Source organism: Gopherus evgoodei, chromosome 9 (genome assembly GCF_007399415.2).
Source record: "Gopherus evgoodei ecotype Sinaloan lineage chromosome 9, rGopEvg1_v1.p, whole genome shotgun sequence".
Lineage (NCBI taxonomy): Eukaryota > Metazoa > Chordata > Testudines > Testudinidae > Gopherus > Gopherus evgoodei.
Window position 1 is genome coordinate 11,845,133 of NC_044330.1, and position 16,751 is coordinate 11,861,883.

Genomic DNA, 16,751 nt, shown 5'->3' on the forward strand with positions numbered 1-16,751 from the left:
CTCATTTATTCACTTTAATTTAAGGTTTCGCAGGCCGGTCATACATTTGAACCTTTTTTAGAAGGTCTCTCTAAGTCTATATATCATATAACTAAACTACTGTTATATGTAAAGTAAACAAGGTTTTCAAAATGTTTAAGAAGCTTTATTTAAAACGCTGACTTATGCTGCTGACCTGAGGTTCCATTCACCTAGGCTGGCAGCGGGCTGAGCGGGGCCTGCAGCTGGGACCCCTGCTAGCAAGGGGCAGCCAGGATCCCAGACCAGCAGCAGGCTGAGTGGCGCTGCCGGTCTGCAGTTCCATCTGCTGGCTCCTGCCAGCCGGGGTTCTGGCTGCTGGCCCCACTCAGTCTGCTGCCGGTGTGGGGTCCCAGCCCAGCGCACATAGAGGGGGTACCTACCCTCTCCTTGGTTCTGGCCCATGCTCTTCCTCTCTGCACTGAGCACAGGTGAAGGGGGTGAAGGAGCAGGCTGGGGGTTGGAGAGAGACGCCCTGATTCCACCCCTCTTCCCCAAGGCCCTGCTCCTGCCTCTTCTCCACCTCCTTCCTGGTCTGAGCAGCGAGGGCACTGGGGCTCCTCTTCTCCCCTCCCTCACAAGGGCCATCAGCAGCAGGGAGGGAGAGGAGGCGTGGCATGGCGCAGCACACGGGGGGGAGAGGCAGGGCAGGTGGAAGCTTGGCTGCTGGCAAAGATTGCCATACAGCAGCATCCGGCAGGACCAAGCTTCTGCCCCCACCAGAGAGAGAGCAGTAGGCAGGCAGCAGAGAAGAGTGGGCTGGGCTGGGCTGGGCAGGATTTTTAATGGCACACTGCTGCCTGCCAGGGTCCTGGCCATCGGCCCCACTCAGCCTGCTGCTGGGGTTTGGCAGCAGGCTGAGCAGGTCCAGCAGTGGCTGCAGCGTGCCATAGGTTGCAGACCCCTGCTCTCTAAACCAATAGAAGTAGGGTAACAGCCCAGCCCAGTTGATTTTACCTGATTTCAAATAATCTAAAGCAGCACTTTTAGGCTGCTAGAGCTGCTCACCTAATGTTTTCATTCATAAAACACATGAAAAAGCAGCATCTAGCACCACCAGCTATTTCTAGAGAACTGGGAGACATTGATACTGATGTGAGGGAGAGAAGAAATAATGGATTCTCTCCCTACATAACTCCCAGATCCCAGGAAGGTGGGATTTGCCACTGGTTAATACTAAAACAAAATACAGGGTTTATTTTTTTTATTTTAAGTCACCAGAAGAATAAATTCAATATTTGTCAGTAAATATAAATTATCATTTTGCTCTTGCAAAATTTCTCCTTACCACAGCTTTTAGATACAATTCATTGCAAAACTGAACTGGATGTTACAGTATCTGACAAGTATAATAAAGGTAATTTAAAAAATATAAATCATTTCATATGACTCCACAGGGGAGCAATGTCTCATTCTATAATTTTGTCCTACAGGCAGTTACCCAAGGAAGCCAGCAATGAAGAGATTGGTCTATTTATTTCTGCTGAAGAAAATGCTTTGTAAAAACATCCAGCTCATTTTCAAGGTGAAGGGCTTTGTTTCTGTAAAACAAACAAGAGAAAAGTGATTGATCCACACGTAGCACCGAAACACCCAATACCTCAGGCTTATTTGCATGCATCCAAAACTCTCACAAGAGTCTTCAGCCTCTTTACATTTCAGCAATGAAATGCAGGACACGAGAAATCTTACTTAGACCACCTGACACAGAAGAGCATTGTAACAAGTGCTCCTGTGCTCTGCCCAGTCAGGGTCTGAGATTCAGAGTGCATCTACAATGCAAGCAAAAAACAAAACAAAACCAACCACAGGCAAACACAAATCTCAAAAGCCCAGACCAACTGACTTTGGCTCACACTAGGGAGTAGCAGTGTAGTTTCCAGGCTGGAGTCCAGTGAGGAGGGAGAAGTCTCAGAGCTCAAACTCTAGCATGAGCCCCATGACCCTGCATCAGCTGACTCGGGCTCTGAGACTTGCTGCAGTGTTGTGGTTTTTTATTTTTTTTGCAGTGCAGGCATATCTTTAAACCTCAGGATGCGGGCTAATCTGAGTATGTAACACCTTAGCGAGGGGCTAGTTCCGAAGCGTTTCACAACGGCCTGAGGAATCACGGTGCTAGAAAGGACTGTGGATTTCTTGTTGCTGGGAACAAGAAAAAACCCACCATTCCTTGTAGCTCTGCCTCTCCCAGTTCCTGTCTACATTAGAAAACCTTATCTAAGAACGTTTCACCATTGCTACCACCCTTCAGCATCTCTGCTGGCACCACTAGGAGCCCTGGGATAGATGGACTGCTTCCAATGCCATTCAATTAGAGAAGCCCATATAGGGTTACACATTGTTTACACTAGGGTACGTCTACACTACGGGATTATTCCGATTTTACATAAACTGGTTTTGTAAAACAGATTGTATAAAGTCAAGTGCACGCGGCCACACTAAGCACATTAATTCGGCAGTGTGTGTCCATGGTCCAAGGCTAGCGTCGATTTCCGGAGCGTTACACTGTGGGTAGCTATTCTGTAGCTATCCCATAGTTCCTGCAGTCTCCCCCCCCTTGGAATTCTGGGTTGAGATCCCAGTGCCTGATGGGGCAAAAATCATTGTCGCGGGTGGTTCTGGGTAAATGTCGTCACTCATTCCTTCCTCCGGGAAAACAACAGCAGACTATCATTTCGCGCCCTCTTCCCCTGGATTGCCCTGGCAGACGCCATAGCACAGCAACTATGGAGCCCATTCAGGCTTTTTTTTTTTTTTTTTTTTTTTTTTTTTTACTGTCACCGTATGTGTACTGGATGCTGCTAACAGAGGCATTCCTTTGCTTTTGCATGATAGAGATGGTTATCTGTCGTTCTGTACTGTCTGCTGCTATCATGGATGCCCCTGGCTGAGGTTGGCCAGGGGCGCAAAGGCAAAACTGGGAATGACTCCCCGAGTCAATCCCTCCTTTATGGTTTCTAAAAATAGAATCTGCCTAGAATATGGGACAAGTGTACTAGAGAACCAGTGTTATCAGAGAGCACAGCTTATCCGTGTCAGATCCCGCAGAAATGATGAGCTACATGCCATTCACGGGGGGTGCCCCTGCAACAACCCCACCCGTTGCTTCCCTCCTCCCCCAACCTTCCTGGGCTACCGTGGCAGTGTCCCCCCCATTTGTGTCATGAAGTTATAAAGAATGCAGGAATAAGAAACAGTGACTTGTTAGTGAGATAAAATGAGGGGGAGGCAGCCTCCTGCCGCTATGACAGTCCAGGCAGTACAGAATCTTTTCTTTACACAGGAAAGGGAGAGGGCTGATGGAGCTCAGCTCCCAGTTGCTATGATGAGGACAGTTACCAGCCATTCTGTCCCATCTACTGGGAATGACCAGGAATCATTCCTATTTTTACCCAGGCGCCCCCGGCCGACCTCACCTGAGGCCAGCCAAGAGCACTCATAGGCTGATGGTGATGACGGATAGCAGTCATATTGTACCGTCTGCTACCAGGGAGGGGAGAGCAGCGGATACTGCTCTTCACTGCTGCAGCATCGTGTCTACTAGCAGCATTCAGTAGACATAGGGTGACATTGAAAGAAGTCAAGAAACGATTTCTTTCCCTTTTCTTTCACGTGGTGGGGGGAGGGAGTAAATTGACAAGCTATACCCTGGACAATGTGTTTGAACCTACAGGCACTGGGAGCTCAGCCAACAATGCAAATAGTTTTTGGAGACTGCTGTAGATTGTGGGATAGCTGGAGTCCTCAGTACCCCCTCCCTGCCTCCCTCCATGAGCATCCATTTGATTCTTTGGCTTTCCGTTACGCTTGTCACGCAGCACTGTGTAGCCTGGAGATTTTTTTCAAACGCTTTGGCATTTCGTCTTCTGTAACAGAGCTCTGATAGAACAGACTTGTCTCCGCACACAGCGATCAGATCCAGTATCTCCCGTACGGTCTTTTTGGATTTGGAACTGCATCGCCACCCGTGCTGATCAGAGCTCCATGCTGGCCAAACAGGAAATGAAATTCAAAAGTTTGCAGGGCTTTTCCTGTTTATCTGGCCACTGCATCCGAGTTCAGACTGCTGTCCAAAGCGGTCACAGTGGTGCACTGTGGGATACCGTCCGGAGGCCAATACCGTCGATTTGCAGCCACACTAACCCTAATCCGATATGGTAATACCGATTTTAGCGCTACTCCTCTCGTTGGGGAGGACTACAGAAACCAATTTAAAGAGCCCTTTATATCGATATAAAGGGCCTTGTAGTGTGGACGGGTGCGGCGTTACATCGGTTTAACGCTGCTAAAATCGGTTTAAATGCGTAGTGTAGACCAGGCCTGGGGCTCCTGTAGCTAATGCTGGTTGAGATAAACCCCTTTTAAATGACATTTTTAGAAAATGGCCCTAGCACAGCAAGGGACTCAGCCTGAGGGCAATGTGCAGCACACAATGGCAAGCCAAGGGTGGAGAGAAAACACACAAAGCCGAGTGTTGCCCCATTGGCCGCTAGGTGAGGAGACGACAGGTGCACTGTCAGCCTGCTGGAAGGGGTTGGGGTCCAAAAGAGAAAGGGGTCCTGCTTGGATGAGCGAGAAGAGGTGGGATGAAATACAGGAGCTGAATTTACCCTACTCCCAGCTAAAAGTATTCCTATGGAGAGAGCTTTGTACTGAAGACTTGCTTAGGAACTCATGCCCCCTTCTCCAAGGGAAAAAAGCTGCTTAGGCAGGGAACTGACATGTATTGTTGGAGCTTGATAAAGTATTCTTGAGAAATCCATTTTACTGGGCAGAGAAAAGGAATCAGGCACAGAGGGAGGAGATCAACATGAGGAAGGGTGATATTTTTTAGACATTCCCCACATCCCCCAGAGAAAACACTGGCTAATATAACTTTAAAAGAACACAACCCCTGCTACTGGTGTACAAGCATAGGTGCAGGAACTAGGGATACAGAGGGATCCGCGCCCCCACCCCAGCTCCCAGCTGTGGCCCCAGCTTTGGCCCCCTTCCCCCTGTCTGGGCTGCCCCAGAGACACAGCCCTGCTTCTGGCTCCAGCTTGGGGGCAGACAGGTGTAAGGGGGGGCTGGCTTTCAGTGCCACTGTGTATGAGACAAGATATATATATTACCATGCTTCACCCTGCACCACAGTTTCAAGGCACATGTCAGAATGATCATTAACAGCTGAAAGCAGCAGCAAACACACACATTTATGATACAGTACCGCCATGACTACAGACATGGGGGTGAAATCTTGGTCCCACTGAAGTCAATGGCAAAACTCCCATTGACTTCAGTGGAGCCAGGATTTCAGTTTCTCTTCAGCTGGCTAGTTCAAGATTTCTCTCTCAAGCAACTGGCTGAGTCAATACAAAAGGATCATTACCTTAGATGCTTTGAGTTGCTCTGTATTTTCTCTAACTGATCTATTTCTTTGGACAGCCTAGCAATTTCTTCTTCCAGGTTTTTCTGAGTAACGTCGACTTGCTGACACAGTCTAGCAAATGTAGTGGCCATTTCTCTAAAGGAAAACAAGTTTGTAATCACAGTTTACCATACTTTGTGTTACACTACACTTCAGAGTTCATAAGTAGAACAATGCAATAAGAATGGCCACCAACTGCTATGGACAATTGCATAAAGACAGACAGCACAAGGAAGAATGAGCAAAGGGACTATCTCTTGAAAAATCAATAGAACAGGGACACTGTGGTGGTGGCATTTTTAGGGTCATAAAAAATAATACAAAGTAGACCTTGTTTTAAATACATGCTGATGTTGCTACTGCCGGCTTCTGACTCCAAAGCTGGAGACTGTTCTCAGAGTAGTGGATTTTTGCTATTAACTTGGGGGTAGATTCACAAAGGGATGTAGGTGTTGCAATGCCTGACTCCTAGGTGTCCTGCTGCTTAGTGGAATTCAAGGCTCCAAGTTAGGTGCCCAGGCTTCCCAAACAATGCATGAGAAGAGTTAGATGCCTAAGAAAGGGATTCTCAGAATCAAGTTGCTGAGTAGGGAGCCACCTATATGCGGTAAGAATGAAATGCAGTAGACTGGGTTTGGGCTTAGGCCTAGATTCACAAGGGAATTTGGATGCCTGACAGGCTGAAGGGACGTGCGTATCTATGCTTGGGATTCTCAGCTGTGAAGCCTCTCCTGGAGTTGGGCACCTAGGTCAAATCAGCACTGGAGGTGGGGGCAGGAGGGCAGAAAGAGGGGGGCTCTGTATCAGATATCCCAGTGGTTAGAGCACTTACCTGGGATATGGAAACCCAGATTAAAATCCCTGGTATTTAGGTCTCTTACCCGCCAGATGAGTGCCCTGACCACTTGGCTTTTAGAACCTTAACCAGTTTAACTATAGGCAGTGTTCTGATGAGGAGTGATGGAAGCAGTCCTAAGTGTCTCTGTTCTCAGGTTATTGATTATTCTGGAATGGAGGTCTCTTGATCTCTCCTGCTGGAGATGTTCCATTTTGTATAAATAATTAAACAGCCATTGGACAAGAGATAAAGGGAGTGACTTGATAGCTTGGTGGTTAGGGTTTTCACTTGAACCTGACTCTCCCACCTCCAAATCAGGTAAAGGAGGGATTCAAACTTGCATCTCCCACATCCCAAGTGAGTGCCTTGGCTGCCAGACTACGGGGTATTCTGGGGACATCCACCAGCTGTCTGTTATGTGAGAGGCATGATCTGATAGGCGTACTCTGAGCACACTTCCTGGATCAGGACAACAGGCGGGAGAATACCTTCTCTGAGAAAACAACAGGGACTTTGCTATGAGTGAGGGCTGTGAGCAACTAGTTAGCAGCATCAAGCCTTTAGGCATGGTTCCCACCACTACGCACGTGCAAAGCTGTTGGACTTAAGCATTTAGGCCTAAGTAGCTTTCTCAATCTAGCCCTTAGCATCTGAATGAATTTATCGTGTCACCAACATTCAAATTGAGCAAAACAACAGCTTTGATAGGGTCTTGTCATAAATAGATAGCTAAGGGTTAATGTCTCTTTCACCTGAAGCACCTGACCAGAGGACCAATCAGGAAACAGGATTTTTTTTCAACTCTGGGTGGAGGGAAGTTTGTGTCTGAGTCTTTATCTGCCTGCCTGCTTTTCTCTCAGCTTTGAGAAGTGATTTCTGTTTTCTAATCTTCTGTTTCCAAGTTGTAAGGACAAAGAGATCAAATAGTGAGTTATATGATTTCTTTTCTTTGGTATTTACATGTCTATAGTTGCTGGAGTGCTTTGATTTGTATTCTTTTTGAATAAGGCTGTTTATTCAATATTCTTTTAAGCAATTGACCCTGTATTTGTCACCTTAATACAGAGAGACCATTTTTATGTATTTTTCTTTCTTTTTATATAAAGCTTTCTTTTTGAGACCTGTTGGAGTTTTTCTTTACTGGGAAACTTCAGGGAAATTGAGTCTGTACTCACCAGGGAATTGGTGGGAGGAAGAAGTCAGAGGGAGATCTGTGTGTGTTAGATTTATTCGCCTGACTTTGCATACCCTCTGGGTGAGGGGGAAAAAAGAGATTAACTCTCGGTAATTCTGTTCTCCAGGACTGGAAAACGGGGAGGGGGGAGTCCCTCTGTTTAGATTCACAGAGCTTGTGTCTGTGTATCTCTCCAGGAGCACCTGGAGGGGGGAAGGGAAAAAGGATTATTTCCCTTTGTTGTGAGACTCAAGGGATTTGGGTCTTGGGGTCCCCAGAGAAGGTTTTTGTGGGGACCAGAGTGCCCCAAAACACTCTAATTTTTTGGGTGGTGGCAGCCGTACCAGGTCCAAGCTGGTAACTAAGCTTGGAGGTTTTCATGCTAACCCCCATATTTTGGACGCTAAGGTCCAAATCTGGGACTAGGTTATGACAGGTCTACATTTATTTCACTTTTCTCATTGCTTCAAACCGTGTTCACCACATTGAACGCTACTTCTGCTAACTGAGGCCTGGTCTACACGGGGGTGGGGTGTCGATGTAAGATACGCAACTTCAGCTACGGGAATAGCGTAGCTGAAGTTGACGTATCTTATTTCGACTTACCTCACGGCACGGGATTGACAGCCGCAGCTCCCCCGTCGACTCCGCTACCGCCGCTCACCCTGGTGGAGTTCCGAAGTCGATGAAAGTGTGTTCGGGGATCGATATATCATGTCTAGATGAGACGCAATATATCAATCCCCAATAGATCGATCGCTACCCACCAATCCGGCGAGTAGTCTGGACGTACCCTGACAGTCCCTAGTAAATGCACAGCCAGTTCTGCTTGGAACAACAATACCGAACAAACATTTTGATAGATTAAATGAAAAACCAGGACAATTCAAACTGGCTTAGATGTTCCTGGGACAACGGGATATCTTACAAAACCTCCAGGACTGTCCCAATAGAACGGAGATGTATGGTCACTTGAGGAGTGAGGGAAGCAGTCCTTTCAGAACACTGAATATAGTAAAACTGGTTAAGGTTCTAAAAGCCAAGCCATCATCATGAGTCTTAAGTGATTCAGTGTTAGTGAAAAGGATGTGACTATGGCTGCCCATTAGAACAGAGCCTTACTTTCATATTTATATAGTAAGTTGCTTGGAAAAGAAACTGCCTATCGAGACTGAAAATCATTCTAGATCCTCAGATGGATGCAAGTTAGGGGTAAGAATTTCACATTCTGCTGTTTTGCCAGGGTAAGCAAAGTTATCATCAGGCATAAACTAGCTGTATGATTTCAAACAATTATGCTGTAATACCTATACAAGTTGTCTCTTTTGTTATTGTGTAAATCCCCCATTTATCCAAAAGAAAACAGACCATTTAAAAGGGCATTTAAAAATACAAGACAAAAGACTTAAATGTTACAGGCCAAGTTCATCCCTGGCATAACTTAATCAACTTCAGCCCGATTTAAATGGAATTACGCTAGGCGTGCATCTGTCCCACATCCTTTTTCCATAAGTGCTTTTTATAGCACAAGTCGAAAAGTCCCTGAATCATGGGAAAAGAAGGGCATTATTTTCATCTCTCGGCAACAGCACGAATATTTTTTGCTGCTAAGTGCTAATGAAAATTGCATAATGTAAGTGCTTAGGCACTAAGGAAGCTTGCTGGCGACTGCTCTTAAACGTGAACTGGACTAGTTTAAAGTCGAGTAAAGAGAGTGAGAATGCGCAAACCAAGGTTAACAAAACTACAGCTCCAGAAAAGTGATGCTTTTTCTGTGAAACTATACCCATAAAATGCCTTCATTAAAAATAAGCATTTTGTTAAAGGGGCTCAATCAACTTAAAAGCCACACTACTTAAAAGTTCCCCTCCTCCCTTGTTCAATCACCATCTAAGGCTACTATAACTGAAAGAATATTTTCCCCCTCCACTTTGTGTATAGTCATTTTCTCTCCCCCGTTCAGTAAGAAAGATAACCGTGGCTGTGTGAGGTCTTTACACTAACACTGAAGTGCAAAATAGGACGGTAAAACCATAAAAAATATGAAAGGGGGATTCTTTGCTACAATAGTAATCGACCCAACTTTAGCTCATTTTTTGAAATTGAATAGATTTCAAGTTTGACCTTTAAACCTTCTTACTTAGCCATCTTTTCAATTCTCTATTGTAACTTTCGTTGATAAATACACACACATAGATTATCCACTGAAATGTATTTCCTGCATTAGTGACTACAATGGTAAGTATAATACTTACTGTTGCACTTGATGGCTGCAATTTGCACTAGTAAAACTGACAATCATCTGCAATTTTTCAGTAGCATAGTTTACAAACTGCTGTTTAAAGGCTCTCTCTTTTGCTTTAGTTGTCCAGGTTAGTCTCTCATAGAGATACAATACTCCATACATGCTTAGGGAAAGACAGATGAGTTTCCAGCCTACAGTTCTCCAAACCTGAAAAAGAAGCATCTTTTCATGACCTGAGCTGAGTTACGTGACAGTGGCTCTATGTAATGTACTTTATCAGAGTATGGTCATAATTAGAAGATGACAGAAAAGTGTCAACTTCCAGTTTTAGGTTTTTGCTCTCTTTGTACCCTTCTGTATGACTGCATTAACAAAATATGTTTTTCATCTAGGTAGCACTGCAGAGCAACATAGCTACATAGGAGGGAGAAAACTTGTTCACCTTAGCCTCCAATGATAGAACAAGAAGCAATGGGCTTAAATTGTAGCAAGGGAGATTTAGGTTGGACATTAGGAAAAAGTTCCTAACTGTCAGGGTAGTTAAACACTGGAATAGATTGCCTAGGGAAGTTGTGGAATCTCCATCTCTGGAGATATTTAAGAGTAGGTTAGATAAATGTCTATTAGGGATGGTCTAGACAGTATTTGGTCCTGCCATGAGGGCAGGGGACTGGACTCGATGACCTCTCGAGGTCCCTTCCAGTCCTAGAGTCTATGAGTCTATAAGGAACTAGAGCCTCTTCTGCCTTGTGCATCAGCTGCAGAACTGTTAGCTAGATTCAGATTACAGAATCTTTATTGCTAATGATAAAGTAAGAGGCAGAAAGCAAAACTCTCACCAATTCCGAATTCAGCCTGACAAAAAAATCAAATCATTTTATAATTTAGAAACTGAGCACATTTGTACAGAATAAACATAGGCTCCAACATGACCCTACTCAGTTTTCTTATTACATACTTACTACGAGCATTTTATGCATCTTATACCCCTTTACTGCAGTGCTATTTAGCCATGAAGATGTAAAGATTTTGCTGCATTAGACAAAACGTATATATCCTAGATATCTCAACTAGTTTGCAAAGTGGTTCTAATGCCACAGATCTTGCATCCCTTACTCACATAAGTAAGGGTTGCAGGACTGGAACCATGGTCCACAGTCATATAGGTTAGAGTAAGCATGACTGATTCCTGGAGCCTTTGCCTATGATGAGTAAATTTAAAAAACCCCACAATGGAGACCAAAGAAATTTAATAAACCGATCACTCAGTTTAAGTATTTTAAATTAACTATTCTGCAGCCATTTACAAAGAAACCCTGGCTAAAGTGATTAGCAAACAATTCTTTACTATGCTAAATACTAATTTTTAGATTTCACCTGTAATTGCAAGGGGCTTATCAAGCGCATGAAAGAAAAGTGCACCTATTGTTTAGTATCTGTTTAGTAAGACTAACTTCATGAGACATAGTTCTATTTAAGTCATGAGTTGAATGGAGCTATGTTGATTCATGCCATCTGAGGACTAGGCCCATTGCTAATTAGACTGATTCTAACAAGCAAGCATCAATTCTATGCAGCAGTGATGGCATCCCAAACAGTAAAAAGAGTACATTTGGAATAGTCTCTGCCATGCTTTCCATTTATAGAGGTGGTTGCTAGTGCTACTTGCCACTCCTCCAACGATGATGATGCTCATAGATGTCCGCGATGTTAGTGAAGCTAAACTCGTTACCAAAGAAACCATGAGTTCCTCCTGTGATATGTTCTCTGGAGTTATGGCAGGAAGACAGGTGGCAGAGGGGGTGGAAGCTAAAGGACGAGGGATCTAGAAGAGCAGAATAAGGCAAACGGAGTGATAAGCATTATGGAACTCTAGAACAAACTGGTTTTATTATTTATTTTGCTTTCCCATAAACAGGATTAAAAATTGAACTTTTTTTTTTTTTTAAGTGGATAAGATCGTCGGAGATTCAAAAATGCTCTTCATTTGTTTAACCCTGAACAGCAGTAATGGAGTATTAGTTGTTCAGCAAACTGATTAGTATCTTAACAAGAGATGGGCCTTTCTTGAAGATCTCCTCATCAACCCAGACAGGGGTGGGTCAAGAAGCGAAGAGCTGCCCCAAATTCCTGAAATATAACTAAAGCTTCTAGAATGGACTGTAGTTAGTTCGGTTCGATTCCCACTATGCCTCATCAACTCCTATCCACTCTCCACTATTCTAGCAGCCCTGTGCTCACCTGGCAGTTCTTTCAACCCTTCACTCCCCTACAAATGGACCCATCCACCCATGAATTTTTTTTTTTTTTTTACTTTGATGCTACGGCAAAGTCCTAAGTGGACCCTAGATCCAAATTTCATGATGGGCTGAACCAAAATCCCAGATCTGAACAGCCCCTCAAGCTTTATAAGGGGAGCAGGGAGGGATAACATCTGGAGCCTTAGTGGCTATCATTACATTTATCACAACAGCAGGAAACCATAGTTTCTTTCCACTTGTTAGTGTTGACATTTAAAAACTCCATTGCCCCAACTAGCCAGACAGTCCATAAGGTTGAAGGAAGTACCTCCACTTTAATTATACAAAAACTGTAAATGAAGAGGTGACCACAAGGTTAGATACAGAGGTAAAACAAAAATCAGAGTCCTCAAGAACACACAGTAGCTGCAGGAAGTACTAGAAAGATGTTCTGGCTCCATTTCATCCATGAATATAACCCAGTAATAACAACCTTCACCAAAACAAGTTTCAGACAAAGGGAACATGGTGAGCAGACAACACACCAAGTTATTAACACACATGTAAAATAATGTATAGAAAACATCAGATATCAACCCAATCCATTCTGATAGACCTGGGAAGCACTCACCTGTGAGGGTGGATTTGCCAGCCCGAGTAGCACTCTATGAGCATTCTTTGGGCCTAGGAAGCGGTTTACAAGAGTGGTCCACCCCAAGGAAAAGCGGAACGTGATATCCTCTTGAAAATCTGAACACAGACTGTGACAGTTCAAATCGTAACTGAGGTCAAACTTCCTGCATGGAATTAGCAACTGAAGCTGATTCTGAACACCAGAAGGTAATAATGGCGTCAGATTTTCTAAAAACAAAGCAGATTAGCAAAATGTAAATTATTATGCAAAACTGTACTCCATCTTGGGATGGTCATATGATGCACTAACTCTGAAATTAAAAAAGCCAGATACAAACACCTAAGCAACAGTATTAACTGAGGCCTAGCCACCAGTTTGTCTACTTAGCAACTTCCATTATAATTAAGAGAGTGCTCAACCCTTGCACTGCACAGTTTAAACACTGTTTGTCCCATTAGGGTCAACTACTGATCATTCCAGAGAAACAAAATGGAAAAAGAAAACGACATCCATAAAGGCAGTGGTGACAAAAAGGGAAAAAATGGTCAGAGATTAACTGAACCAATCAGAAAGATCTCTAGCTAGAGTCCTGAAGCCCAGGATGGGCAAAGGACAACTTGGCCAATCCCAATAGCCTTGGGTAGAAATAAGGAAGAGGTGACTTCTCAAGATCTCAGGAATAGGTCACTAAAGCCTCCATATATTTCCTCAAGACCTGACTGTTTCATTAGCAGGAATCAGTTCAGACTGGGTGGTTGGACAGGCATTTAACAAAAGGGAGTACAGAAACAGGCGACCGCACCAAAACATGAGCTTCAGGATAGACTCCTAGTTTGCACTGAGTGAACTAGGGTAAGGCTTACACTGAAGAAATACTGGACAATCAGGTATTGCCTACATTTTAACATTGCCACTGTTAATTCAAGTTATTTTACTCAGTTCCCTTCCCTAAGCTAGCCATACCGAGGTTAAAAAGACACAGAAAGGGAAGAAAGTAGCAGGTCTAGAGTCAGTGGGGAAGTCCTGTGTTCTAATCTCAGTTCTACCACTAACTCAGTGTATCACTTTGATTAAACATTGTTAGGACAGGAACTGTTTCTCCGTTATTCATGTGTACAGTGCTTAGCCTATGATCTATGATTGGGACTTCTTGATGCTTCCCCAATACAAACAACAACTCTAAGCAGACTAAGTCCTTTTGGGGTTGAGCTGGAGACTGCCCATGGTCACACTCATATTTGTGTGAAGGTAACATTACTCTGTAGAAATATTACCAATCATTTCCTGCTGTGACTGATGCATTGACTGATTGACTTCAGCGGAGCAACGGTCAGCCAGGTTCTTTCCCAAACCATCTTCTATGTGCTTGTTGAGCTCCTAATGTTTCATGAAGAAAGCATGTAATAAGTTAATATCAACAAGCCAGCTATGTTAGAACAATTTTGAAATATGCTGAACACAAGAAATCCCTATAATCTTTGAACATATTGTTATCCATGGTGGGGAGGAGGAAAACTTGGAGAATCCCATGAGAATTTATATTTTGAGTGCATGATCAAACTACCGTATACACTTGTTCATAAGCTAAATTTTTTTAGTAAAAAAGGGAAGCACCAGAGAAGGGGGTCTGTTTATGAACGGGTGTAGAGAGAGGGAGAAATGGGACACAGCCCCTCCCCCCCCCCAACAGAGGGAGCAAGGAGAGGCAGCACAGCCAGCGGATCCAGAAGGGAAGAGGCAGGGCCAGTCTCTCTGCTTCTGGCCACACGGCTCTCCCCTCAGCCTCTGAAGCAGCTGCAGCTCTGGGGCTGCCAGACTGCAGCCGCTCCACCTGGCCTGGCCCGCCGGAGCAGGCTGCGGCCGCGCCACCTGGCCTTCCAGAGACATCCTCACCTGGCCCGCCCCAGCTAAGGTGGGAAGGGATGGGATGGGGAGAGTGTGGGGGTCCTGGGCTAGGGGTGGGTTATGTGGGAGTGGTCACAGGGGTTACTCCTCTGACCCCCAGCTTCTCCTCCCCGCCCCCCCCCCCCCAATTTCCCCACCGGTTGCTGTCCTGGCCCATCAGGGTACGCTGCTGGCAGGCTAGGACACTTTGTTTACTTAGGTTTACCTCTGTGCCTGCGGACGCTCGAGGTAATCAAACTGTCTCGGCTCACCAGCAGCTTATCCTGATGGCCCAGGAGCCAAAGTTTGCTGACACCTGAATTATAGGATCGGCTTATGAATGGTCATAAAAAATTTCCATTTTTACTTATCCATCTTGGGGGGGTGGCTTATAAATGAACCGGTTTATGAATGAGTATATACGATAACTAGAATTTTTAAAAAAGGCTGATATCTGTAACATTGCAATCATTAAAAAAGTAGCTGAAAAATGTATCTCAGTTTTCAGTACAACTCTTTCAGAGGGAATAATGTAGGAGTGGGCAAACTACGGCCCACGGGCCTCATCTTGCCCATCAAACCTTTTAATCTAGCTCTCGAGCTTCATTGCCCCACTCCTGCCAGGGAGCGGGGTCGCAGGGTTGCCCTGCACTGCCCAGCGCTCCTGCATGTTCAGGACCTGCGTGATGGGCGTGAGGGCAGGCATGTTACTCCAGCTGCACAACCCAAATGCGCATCACGTGCCATCAGAGCCTGGAACATGCAAGTCAACATGCCTGCTACTTGTTGTCTTAGGTGACTCTGATGTTTTAGTAGTGTTAATTTTCCATTGTTAAGGGTGACCAGCTGCACTGTTCACATTAATCAAAGAGGGTGTGGAAAGGGGGTAAGTTTGGTTTAATTATTGTAATACGTTGTAATGACGGTATATTTATAACAGTAAATAAGGTTTTATGTTTATTTCCACTAAAATGTATCTTTATTTAAATCTCTCTGAATTGTTAAATTCCATGAGCATTCATGACCCGCCATACAATTTCCTTACCCAGATGTGGCCATTGAGCCAAAAAGTTTACCCACCCCTGGCATAATGCCACTATATTACTTTGGAAAGTCAGAACTGTCTTGGTCTGATGGCAACCACCTCACTGGCCTGAACAAAGAGAAACCAATCTCCATAATATTGGTGGAAGTCAAAGTATAAATGCTTTGGGAGCAGTGATGATAGGTAGAATACTCATTCAATCCTAGAACTGTAGATTACTTGCTCAAGAGGAGACCGATTCTGCACCATTAAAGTCAACGGAAATTTTTACATGCACTTTAATGGGAGCATGATCAAGGCCTATGAGTACCAGGCTCACGAGACTATCTTGGAATGTATGCTCCTTTTAAAAGTTGATTTAATTTCTACCAACTTTAACAGCAACAAAAAATGGCTTTTTTTGAAAGTGAAAATTTCCATGAATCATTGACTCTGAAATATTTTGTCAAGTGAATTTGACTTTTTTAAATTGAAATTTATATCAAAAGTATTCTCGAAGTGTTTAGCAAAATGTTTCATCTACAAAAACCCAGTAAATATAAATCAAACTAAAAATTTTAGTGAACATTCCGATATAATTTTCAATTAAAAAACCTGAATTCCCTCTCCCCCTCAACAAACTCTAAAACGAAAACAATTCCAAAATCTTTTGCAATTTTCTCCCCATCATGTTTAGTTATTGCAATCTAATTTATCAACAGAAATACACAGATACATTGGATAATAAATCTGTTAAGAAAGAACACTACCTACACAATGCAATATAGTTACTCTTGGGGGAATTCTGCACCAAAAAATTAAAAATTCTGTAAAATTCTATATCTTATTTTTCAAAACAATAATATAATCACACCAGTTTCAATTATTTTGGTAATTTATTGCAAAATACCTATCAGCAAGTATGTCTGTAACAATACAGACAACAAAAAAAGTCCCCCACGCAGCAGAGAATTAAAGAAAACTTTGTGACAACCCACTTCCTGTTTCTCTGTTATGCTTTTGTTGGGCACCTCAGTCTGGGTGTGTCACATGTGCCAACTGGGCACATATTGGGGAAAAACTGCCGTTCCCATCTCAGACACACACCCCCTCCCAGAGCCCAGCTATGGGGCACCCTGGCCCAGATACCTGCACCCCCTAGTCCCCAGAGCCCAGCCAGGACACACACACTCCTAGCACAGACATACACACCCTTACACACCCCTCCCCCCCCAGGAGCGGTGCCAGGGTTTCTGACGCCCTAGGCGGACGGCCATTTCGCTG

General features: G+C 44.2%; 1 protein-coding gene across 4 annotated transcripts in view; it reads right to left on the reverse strand.

The window, feature by feature from the left end:
* Positions 1-1,205: 1,205 nt before the first annotated feature.
* Positions 1,206-16,751, reverse strand: part of MFN1 (mitofusin 1) — a 56,466-nt gene continuing 40,920 nt past the window's right edge. For 3 of the 4 annotated variants that reach the window (XM_030574769.1, XM_030574767.1, XM_030574768.1), the window contains 6 exons: positions 13,834-13,936; positions 12,557-12,786; positions 11,355-11,510; positions 9,696-9,892; positions 5,390-5,524; positions 1,206-1,559 (listed from right to left, as the gene is read on the reverse strand). In XM_030574769.1, coding sequence (XP_030430629.1) covers positions 1,493-1,559; positions 5,390-5,524; positions 9,696-9,892; positions 11,355-11,510; positions 12,557-12,786; positions 13,834-13,936 — 888 coding nt within the window. In that variant the 3' untranslated portion in view covers positions 1,206-1,492. Of the gene's footprint in view, positions 1,560-5,389; positions 5,525-9,695; positions 9,893-11,295; positions 11,511-12,556; positions 12,787-13,833; positions 13,937-16,751 lie in introns of those variants that run through there. The other variant, XM_030574770.1, reaches the window with a different exon arrangement.